The sequence below is a fragment of the Leucopleurus acutus genome (genome assembly GCF_964270905.1).
Source record: "Leucopleurus acutus genome assembly, chromosome: 10".
Classification (NCBI taxonomy): domain Eukaryota; kingdom Metazoa; phylum Chordata; class Mammalia; order Artiodactyla; family Delphinidae; genus Leucopleurus; species Leucopleurus acutus.
In genome coordinates this window covers 7,406,841-7,418,087 of record NC_139153.1, presented here as the reverse complement: position 1 = coordinate 7,418,087, position 11,247 = coordinate 7,406,841, and the positions used below count along the sequence as shown (strand labels likewise).

Below are 11,247 nucleotides of genomic sequence, written 5' to 3'. Positions count from 1 at the left end.
AGCTGGAATTGTAACTGACTTCAGTTCTGTGAGTTTTTGTTTCACATATTTTGAAGCTCTATTTTAAGTGCATACATCTTTAGGATTGTTGCCTTCTTGATGAATTGACCCTTTTATTATTATGCCCCTTTTTATCCCTTATAAGTATTTCTTGTTCTAAAGTCTACTTTATCTGAAATTTTTTGTTCTAGAACCAGTTTTTTTTTAATATAAATTTATTTATTTTATTTATTATTTTTGGCTGCGTTGGGTCTTCGTTGCTCCGAGTGGGCTTTCTCTAGTTGTGGCGAGCGGGGGCTACTCTTCGTTGCGGTGCACGGGCTTCTCGTTGCAGTGGCTTCTCTTGTTGTTGAGCACGGGCTCTGGGCATGCGGGCTTCAGTAGTTGTGGCTTATGGGCTCTAGAGCTCAGGATAAGTTGTGGCGCACAGGCTCTGCTGTTCCACGGCCTGTGGGATCTCCGCGGACCAGGTCTTGAATGTGTGTCCCCTGCACTGGCAGGCAGATTGTTAAGCACTGCTTCACCAGGAAAGTCTGATTTGTATAATTTCTAAAGAGAAGTTGGCTGTCATTCTTATATTTGTTCCTGTGTATGTAATATGTCTTTTTTTTTTCTGGCTGCTTATATAATTTTTAAGAACGTTCAGTATTATTATTGTATGTGTATTTTCTTCTGCTTGGGGTTCTTTAATTTCCTAGAATCTGTAGGGTTATAGTTCAAATCCAGCTGAGAAATTTTGGCTGTTTCTCTAAACATTTTTTTCTGTCTCCTTTGGAATCCAACTGACACATATTTTAGACTACTTAATACTGGAGTCTCTGTGTTTGTTTTGTTTTGTCTTGTGTGCTTTTCTCCCTGTGCATAGTTTCCGTTGCTGTCTTCACATGTACTGATGTTTCCTGTCGGTGTCTAATGTGCTTTTACTCCCATCCAGGGTATTTTTCACTCCAGATATTGAATTGTTCATTTCCAGAGACTCCATTTGCAACTTTCTTATATCTCCCATTTTTCTTATGTTCATTATCCTTTACATTCGTTTTTTTTCCTTCTTTTTTTTTTCTTGCGGTACTCGGGCCTCTCACTGCTGTGGCCTCTCCTGTTGCGGAGCACAGGCTCCGGACGCGCAGGCTCAGCGGCCATGGCTCACAGGCCCAGCTGCTCTGCGGCATGTGGGATCTTCCCGGACCGGGGCACGAACACGCGTCCCCTGCATCGGCAGGCGGACTCTCAACCACTGCGCCACCAGGGAAGCCCTCCTTTACATTCTTGAGCATATTTATAATAGCTGTCTTTCAGGTAGTCATCTGCTAATTCTGTGGTCTCTCTCCTTTCTGAGTCTGTGGCTATTCACTTTTTTCCTCTCCTGGTTATGGGTCATTTGCTTGCTTCTTTGCCTGCCCAGTAATTTTGGATTAGGTGATGGATGTTGTAAATTTTATGCTGTCACATGCTGAATTTTCTTGTTGTTCCTTTAAAGAGCGTTGGGCTTTGATCTGGCAGAAAGTGAAATTATTGGTGGATCAGTTTGATGCTTTCAAGGCTTGCTTTTAAGGTCCAGAGCAGCCTTTACTCTAGACCTGATTGAAGATACACCATTGACGCGTGATCTTTCTTAGGACTCGACCCAGTGCCCTTTGTATCGTGAGGCTGTTGCACTCTGGTTCTTGGGAACGTGGACTACTCGCCCTCTGTTGAGTTCCAGGAATTGCTTGGCCCACTGCTCTTTGGTCACGAGAGTTTCACCCTTCCCGTAAGCAGGTTAGTACTTGGTCAAAAGTCTAGGAGACCCTCCTGCAGGTCCGAGGAGCTGGCTATCTCTGAGCAGCTCGCTCTTCTCTAGTACTCTGCTGTGTAAATGCTGCCTTTGCCTTTCTGAACTCTCATCTGTCTTTTTAACTCAGTGATGCCGCTCTGGATTCGATTTCCCTGCCCTTTCCTGGGAACTGCCTCCAGGAAGAAAGCTGCGGCCATTGTGGTGCTCCCTTCCCACGCCCACTTTTTCCTCTTCTTCCAAACACTGCCTGTTGTCCTACATCGGAAAGCAGTTGTTTCATGGATTTTGTGTTTTTCTAGTTGTTAATGGCTTGAGGGAAACTCTTGGAGCTGTGACTCCTTCCTGTGTGGAAGTGGAAATCTCCCCCTTATGAATGGTTGGCCCTGCTCCTTGATGATTCAGAGTTTGAGGGGCTACCTTAATGTCATCCAGGGGTTTCTTTTGCTATCCTAGTTGCTTTGCTTTTGTGAGAGGATTGAAAATCAGTGTGGCTGCTACTGCCATCTTGCCCTAACTAGAATTCTCTGTATATCTTTTAAATTACCCTTACATTCCTCTCATTTGGGCTTGGCAACTGCCCTGAAGATGGACACAACATGGCATTGCACTTGGTTGGCCTGTTTTGTTGTAACAAATTGGAGGTATCTCCCTTACCCCAGGAATGGCTAACGTGTTACCACCCTAAGCATAAACTGTTGACAGTGGTAATTTCATTTACTTCCAGATTATTCGATGGGATGGTGTAAGCTATAAACACAGCCTATGGCCAGGAGCCCAAGAAGCTATCACTAACCCACTGTGAGACATGGGACCAGTCCCTTCTCATTATTCATTTGTATATGGCACTGTAAGGAGGACCAGGCCTGCCCTCGGGAGCACGGAGCTTGTTAAGGAAGGCAGATACGTAGAGCTAACTAGAATTCAGTGTCATTTGTGTCCATTGAGAAGCCCGAGCAAAGGTGCTTCCTTGGCCTTTCTTTTCGCATCTGAATAATGTTAGGGAGGGAGTAGCAATTTTCCTATTGTTCTGTGCAGGCTAGGATTTTGCAGAATGCCTTGGGAGGTCTTGTGGGCAGGCCCTCTGTCCTCACTTGAACCAATGTAGTTGCACTTTTTCCAATTTTATATGTTGTAAGATTTATTTCACAACAGGGATTCTGCTGCTGAAAAATGGACAAAGAACAGGCAGAAGAGGGGTCCACACTGAGCTGTGCACAGAACCTCCTGTAGTGAGCGGCCTGACCTTTCAGTGGTGTGTGCGCACATAAAGGCCCGGCGTGAGCTCCACTCCCCGATTACGGCTGAGGAGCCCCAGCAGCAGGTCCCGGATTCCAGCCTTGAGAGTTCCGATTTCTGAGCTGAGACGGATTAGGATGCCAACGCTGCCTCTGGCACGTGGCGGTGGACAGCCCAGGGCAGCTCTTGACCTTCTTGCCAGTTTCCTCACCAGTAAGTTGGGGGTTTGTTCCTACACAGGTTTGCTGTGCTGCTTCACGTGTGAAAGCTCCAAGTTCATGCCACTCATACAGGTCTCAGCTACTGCCGTGACCTGCTGTTTCACTTCAGGGTCCCAGGGTCTCCCCTTGGATGTGATCCTTGTTTCAGTGTTGGTGAGCTGCTCCTTCCACTGACGGCAGAAAACCAGGTGAATTGTGCCTGCTTTCCTCTTCAGTCTTGTAAACTCTTGGGATATGGTTGATACTCCACTGTATGTGCAGGGCAGACTTTATTAGCCTCAGCATAAGTAGCAGAGCTGGGGGCTGCAGTCCCATCCCTGAAGGCCAAGTGTAGCTTTGTATGGTGCCTTCAGCATAGACTGAGTCATAAGGACTTACACAGTGACAGATTAGCTCTGTGGGCAGGACTCAGCTAGGCCCATAGGGACCTGGGTCTTGGTAATGCTGTTCTAGGACACTAACCAGCAAGAGGTAAAACGAGCTTTGTAAGGAGGGGTTAGAAAAATGCAGGAAGAATTATAAGCAATACAAGTTTATTTAATTACTTTGGAAACAATTCCCCACCCCCCCAAATGATGTCTGAACCTAAAAGGTACATAAAAATGACCAACAATATCTTAAAATAATAGAGCTGACGGTTGTTTTTCCCTCAGAACAAGTGTGTGTTCAGGTGGACAGTAAATTACAAACCATATCAAATCATGTTAAGGCAGATGATAATCTGGGTGCATTTCTTAACGACTCCCAGGAAAGTGATCTTGTGGGAGCTGGGTGTTCTTCCTCCCAGCTGTGTGGTCAGTTGGCCCACGAAGGGGCAGTCCTGGAGGCAGCAGGTAGAGAACAGGCTGTGCCTGTCTTGTCACGGCTCGTTCTGCTGACCCTCTGTGACTGAAGTGGACACAGAACCCTGGCCCTTGTTGACATCACTGATGCACACCCACTGCCCATCAACCGACTCCTTCCACAGGGTCACCTGCAAGCCAGCACACACATCGTTACAGGTATGTATCCCTGCCCTTACCTCCCTGGGTTCTCTAAAGAGGGCAAAGATCTCCAGCAAGAACTACAGCTCACAGTCTTGTGGGTAAAGAGAGCACTTACTTTGGTTCCCCCCACTGAAATCCCACCAAAATGGAAGTAAAGGAAAAAGTATCCACACAGAGTAAGAAAGGAGGAGTATGGAGAGTGATGTCATAAAGATGGTGACACAACTTGTTCACGGCTTCACTTTCCCTCAAAAGAAGAACTAACAGCTATTCATAGAGACACACCATGAACAAATCCTACAACACAGCAGTGAGGCTGAAGTGTCCTGCACTATGGACACTGAGACCGACTCTGTTTGAAGGTAAGAAGGGGCCACACGTTGATCCCAGCATCCCTTCCAGGGGCTGGCACAGTACCACAGGGAGCGGCCTCCCCTGAGGCTCTGGCCCCTCCAGTGACATCCAGCACCTGTTCCCCCCTCCCACTGCATTGTGCTCATCACTTTGCAGGTGCTGATACTCTGGTTTTGCTCCACCAGGATCGCAGCTGAATCTGTGAGGCCCAGCTGCTGAGAATCGGATTGTGACCAGAGGTCCAGCAACCAGCGCTCAGATCTCCACAGCCTGAGTCCCTACCTGCAGGGCCCAAGTGAGTCTGTTCTGACAGGGAAGCTGGGGCACAGGTAGGCTACAGTCCAGACCACAAACAAAGCATTAGTAACCTTAAAGCTGCTTCCCTGGAAAGCACACCAGTCCACAGCTGCACTTGCTATTGAATACAGCCTTTGGACTGCCCAACCAGTGAAGCCACATAGCCGGTCAACAACCCTGCTTAAAGTAACACGGGAATAGAAAGCACTGCCAGTGGCATTCACTGTCTGCATAGCAAATCTGGTGGCCTCACCTGATCAGGAATTCAGTGCACACTCTTGACTCTTCAGCTTCCCCTAAAATAAGCCATGCATTCTCTGATCCCATTCTGCTAGGTACTGCCAGGGCAAGGAAGGTAATTCCAGCCTCACCTACTGCTGAGTCGAGTAGCCATCCTGACTGTCTAGCAAGCCTGACCAGAGAATCCAGGCAGCTGTGAAGCCGATGCTCCAGCCTCACGGGTGCAGGGAAAGAAACCAGCTGTCCTACCTGATCTCAGCCAGTGGCATATTCAGAGTGGAAAAAAGTGCCTCAAGCCAAAACAGAACTTAACAGCAGGTCCTTTCACCCATAGGAGAGAAAGCCAGAAACCCAAATTGAGCTGACTAGTGAAGAACTGTATCTGCACACTTCCAGAGGTACAATGAATTCTTCGAAAAAGAATTCAAAACAGGGCCCACTGTCAAGAAGCCCACTTCCAATCTCTTGCATGCCTATAAACTAACAATGAAAAATCAGAGAAATTAAGCAGACTCCCATTTACCAAACAAAAAGAATAAAATACCCAGGAATAAACCTACCAAAGGAGGCAACAGACCTGTATGCAGAAAACTATAAAAGACACTGATGAAAGAAATTAAAGATGATGATACAAACAGATGGAGAGATATACCAGGTTCTTGGATTGGAAGAATCAACATTGTAAAAATGACTATACTACGCAAAGCAATCTACAGATTCAATGCAATCCCTATCAAACTACCAATGGCATTTTTCACAGAACTAGAACAAAAAACTTTACAATTTGTATGTAAACACAAAACACTCTGAATAGCCAAAGCAATCTTGAGAAAGAAAAACAGCTGGAGGAATCAGGCCCCCCACCTTCAAAGTATACTACAAAGCTACAGTAAGCAAGAGAGTATGGTACTGGTACAAAAACAGAAATATAGATCAACTGTACAGGATAGAAAGCCAAGAGATAAACCCACGCACCTATGGTCAGCTAATGTATGACAAAGGAGGCAAAGGATGTACAATGGGGAAAAGACAGTCTCTTCAATAAGTGGGCTGGGAAAACTGGACAGCTATATGTAAAATAAGGAAATTAGAACACTTCCTAACACCATACACAAAAAGAAACTCAAAATGGATTAAATACCTAAATGTAAGGCCAAACACTATCAAACTCTTAGAGGAAAACAAGGCAGAACACTCTATGACATAAATCACACCAAGATCCTTTTTGACCCACCTCCTAGAGTAATGGAAATAAAAACAAACAATGGGACCTAATGAAACTTAAGACTTTGCACAGCAAATCAAACCATAAACAAGACGAAAAGACAACCCTCAGAATGGGAGAAAATATTTGCAAATGAAACAGACAAAAGATTAATCTCCAAAATATACATGCAGCTCAAGATCAAGAAAACAACCTAATCCAAATATGGGTGGAAAATCTAAATACACATTTTTCCAAAGAAGACATACAGAATGCCAAAAAACAAAAGATGCTCAACATCACTAATCATTAGAGACATCAAACTCCAACAAGCTATCACCTCACACCTGTCAGAATGGCCATCATCAAAAAGTCTGCAAACAATAAATGCTGGAGAGGCCAAAGAGAAAAGGGAACCCTCCTACACCACTGGGGGGAATGTAAATTTGTAGAGCCACTATGGAGAACACTACAGAGGTTCCTTAAACCACCACAAACAGAGCTACCATATGATCCAGCAAGCCCACTGCTGGGCACACGTCTGCAGATAACCATACTTGGAAAGCCAACACTTGCACATTCACTGACTACAGCAAGACCTACAACACTCAAGGTTCGGAAGCAACCACAATCTGCATCCACAGGCAGATGGAGAGAGAACATGTGGTACATATATACAACAGAATGGACACTCAGGCATAAAAAAGAAAAATAATGCCATTGGCAGCAAGGTGGAGGGACCTAGAGATCATACTAAGTGAAGCAAGTCAGAGAAGAACAGATAAGATTTCACGAAGAGGTGGAATCTAAAAATTGATAGGCGTGAACTAACGTACAACACAGAAACAGACTCACAGACGTAGAAAAGAAACTTAGGGTTACCAAGGGGGAAGGTATGGGGGGAGGGACAAATGCCATGGTTGGGATTAACCTGTACACACTAATATTTATAAAATGGATAATCAACAAGGACTTTCTGTGGAGCACAAGGAACTCTACTCAACAATCTGTCACAACCAATAGGGGAACAGAATCCGAGAGAGAACAATATGTATCTGCATAACTGAAACACGTCACTGTACACCAGAAACAAAAACACCACTGTAAATGTACAACACTCCAAACTAAAATCAGAAGTAAAAAGAAAATACAATAAAAAGAGAAAAATGCCTCCTCTATTCCGTGTTGGCTTGGGGAACCTGGGCTACTGTCACAGCCCTGGAGCCTGGGCAGCCAGCAACACAAGGCTGGAGTGTTCTGGGCCTGAGGGAGCTGGGGAGGATGTACCAGCAAATGAGCCCGCCTTGGACCTGGAGTGTCTGGTCCCCTGGGGATGTCACCACAATCTCCAGATCCAGGCAGACCCCCCCCCCCGCCCCCGCAGCTAAAGCCAACCTAGTGCACCCAGAGGATGGTGGACCCTCTGGCCGGGAAGAGCTCTGAATAGTCTCCTAGCCTCCACGTCTGCTGGTGGTGGCCTTCCCACCTTCAGCTGCCTTCATTAGGGTCACCCCACCCATGTAGGACAGCACCCTCAGCACTGGGGTTTTGCAGGGGTTAGGACCTGTCTGGGAGGGGGGAAATGAAGTAATGAGATACAAGCCCTTGGGTGTTTGTGCTGACACATTCCACTAACTCACAACCCAGGAACACGACTTCCCCTTAGGCTGTACATGCAGGTGTAACCAGAGCTGGGCATGAAAAGATCCTGCCGCCTTTTGGCCGTTTCCAGTAACAACAACTTTAAAGCAGGTGCTCAGGGGAACTTCATATTCTCAACGCCTGTGAGCCTGTAAAGACCCCTGCTGTCACGAAATGCCCAGGAGCAGGTAATAGGAAAGGAATTCAAAACAGGGCCCAGTTTTAGGAGGCCAATTTCCAGAGGTACATTTTACTCATAGTGTTAAAAAGAGAGGCACATGAAAAGATGCTGAACATTCCTAATATTAGAAAACTGGAAATCAAAACTGCAAGGAGGCATCACTTCACACCACTCAAAATGCCATGAACAAAAAGTCTACAAACAATAAATGTAGCAGAGGGCATGGAAGAAAGGGAGCCCTCCTATGTTTTTGGTGGGACTGTGATCTGGTAATAACTACTATGGAGAAGAGAATGGAGGTTCCTCAAACAGTAAACACACAGCTACCATATAATTCGGCAGTCCCACTCCTTGCCACATAGGTAGATAGAAGTATAACTGGAAAAAGTACATGCACCCCTATGTTCATAGCAGCACTATTTAGAATAGGCAAGACATGGAAACAACCTAAATGTCCACTGACAGAAGAATGGGTAAAGAATATGTGCTACATATATACAATGGAATTATTATTATAAAAAAGAACAATATAATGTCACTTCTACCAACATGGGTGGACGTAGATATTATATCAAGTGATGTAAGTCATGATGAGAAAGACAAATACCATATGATATCACTTACATGTGAAACAAAATATGACAAATTACCTATGAAACAGACTCCAAGACTTAGAGAACAGACTACTGGTTGCCAAGCTGGAGTTGCCAAGCTGGATGGGGGGTGTGGGAGGGATCTATTGGGAGTCTGGGATTAGGAAATGCAAAGTATTATATATAGAATGCACAAACAACAAGGTCCTACTGTATAGTACATGGCAGTATATTCAATATCATGTGATAAACCATAATGGAAAGGAATACGAAGAAGAATATGTATATATGTGTAAATGAATCACTTTGCTGTAAAGCAGAAATTAATACAACATTGTAAATAAACCATACTTCAATAAAACAAACTAAAAAAAATTAAAAATAGAACCGCCATATGATCCAGCAATTCCACTTCTGGGTATAAATCCAAAGGAAATGAAACACTAACTTTTGAGGATATGGGGAGGGGGAAGGGTGAGCTGTGACAGGGCAAGAGAGAGGCATGGACATATATACACTAACAAACGTAAGGTGGATAGCTAGTGGGAAGCAGCCACATAGCACAGGGAGATCAGCTCAGTGCTTTGTGACCGCCTGGAGGGGTGGGATAGGGAGGGTGGGAGGGAGGGAGAGGCAAGAGGGAAGAGATATGGAAACATGTATATGTATAACTGATTCACTTTGTTATAAGGCAGAAACTAACACACCATTGTAAAGCAATTATACCCTAATAAAGATGTTAAAAACAAACAAAAAAACCCCAAAAAACAAAAAACCCCACTAACTTGAAAAGACATTTGACCCCCCAAGTTCATAACAGCAGTATTTACAATTAGCAATACATGGAAACAGCCTAACTGACCATCAACAGAGGGGTGAATAATTAAGTTGTATTTATATATAAATATACACACACACACATAAAATGGAGTATTATTAAGCCATAGAAAACAAAGAATATTTGATATTTGTGACAACATATATGGACCTTGAGGGCATTATGCTCAGTGAAAAGAGTAAGACAGTGAAAGACAACTGTACTATCTCACTTGGATGTGTAATCTAAAACCAAAAAACCAAACACAGAAAAAGGTATCAGATTCATGATTATCAGAGGCAGTGTGTGGGGGAGGGGGAATAGGAGGAAGGTGGTCAAAACTCGATTTGCATGACAAACTTCCAGTTGCATGATAAATAAGTACTGGTATGTAATGTACAGCATGATTACTACAGCTAACACATGTATAATATATATGAAAACTATTGAGAGTAGATCCTAAGAGGTTAACATCACAAGGAAAGTAATTTTTTTCTCTATTATATCTATATGAGATGATGGATGCTAACTAAATTTATAGCGGTAATCATTTAACAGTACATGCAAGTCAAAACCATTATGCTGTACACTGTTAACTTATACAGTGATGTATCTCAATTATATCACTAAAACTGGAAGAAAAGATTAAACAAAAAGCATATGAATAACAGTAACTGAGGGGCAATGCTGTGAATAATGATGTAACATGAAATATTGGCAATAATAATAATGTAAACATGGATGCTGTTTAACCAAATGGACAGAGCTCCAGTGAGAGGTTATGGGGTGTTAGAGTGGTTCTCAAAACGTGGTCCCAGACCAGAGTGTGTGGAGCATCTGGGAACTTGTTAAAGATGCAAATTTTGGGGTCCCAGCCCAGATCCACTGGTTCAGAAGCTCTAGGGGTGGGGTGGGTAATCTGTTTTAACAAGTTTAGCAATGCTAAAGTTTGAGAACCATGGTAGAGGAAGACAACAGATTAATAGGTATGTTATTTATACACTGAAGTAAACGGCAGAAGCAGCAGCTACAAGTTGAAAAGGTTTGCCTCCGTACAGGGACAATTAGACTGCATTAAAAAAAAAATCATAGGGACTTCCCTGGTGGTGCAGTGGTTGGGAATCTGCCTGCCAGTGCAGGGGACACGGGTTCGAGCCCTGGCCCGGGAGGATCCCACATGCTGCGGAGCAACTAAGCCCGTGCACCACAACTACTGAGCCTGTGCTCTACAGCCCGGGAGCCACAACTACTGAGCCCACATGCATGCCTAAAGCCCATGCTCCGCAACGAGAAGCCACCGCAATAAGAAGTCCACGCACCTCAACAAAGACTAGCCCCCGCTCGCCGCAACGAAGACCAAAGGCAGCCAAAAAACAAACAAAAAACCAAATAAAAACTACCTAAAACTATGTACATTAACTTGATAAAAAAAGTGATTCTAAGAACTGCTGCCTTAGGGATAGACTATTCACTAAGCATGCACTGTGTAGAATGCTCTGAAGTGAAATCATACTAAGTCCTTCAGCGAAGGAATGCTATAAAGACAGCAATAGCGCTGAGCTCTTTGTGGGAAACAGGCTTATGAGGAAGAGTAAGAAGCATAGAAACAGCAAACCCCAAAACGTGGAACGTACAACCAGGTACTTGCCCATTGATTTGTAAACACTACTGAGGGCAGTCAGGGTACAGTGGCCTGTCCTGGG

General features: G+C 44.3%; 1 protein-coding gene and 1 long non-coding RNA gene across 2 annotated transcripts in view; one reads left to right on the top strand and one right to left on the bottom strand.

Annotated features, from left to right (window-relative positions):
* Positions 1–3,738: 3,738 nt before the first annotated feature.
* The window catches only part of SEC13 (SEC13 homolog, nuclear pore and COPII coat complex component), a 54,451-nt gene continuing 46,942 nt past the window's right edge, over positions 3,739–11,247 (bottom strand). The window contains exon 9 of the mRNA XM_082848875.1: positions 3,739–4,204. Within this exon, the coding sequence (XP_082705001.1) occupies positions 4,091–4,204 (114 nt within the window). The 3' untranslated portion in view covers positions 3,739–4,090. The remainder of the gene's footprint in view (positions 4,205–11,247) is intronic.
* LOC309967911 lies at positions 4,133–5,101 on the top strand. The gene is made up of 3 exons (XR_014326545.1): positions 4,133–4,232; positions 4,473–4,579; positions 4,757–5,101. It is a non-coding gene; the product is annotated as an uncharacterized lncRNA (long non-coding RNA).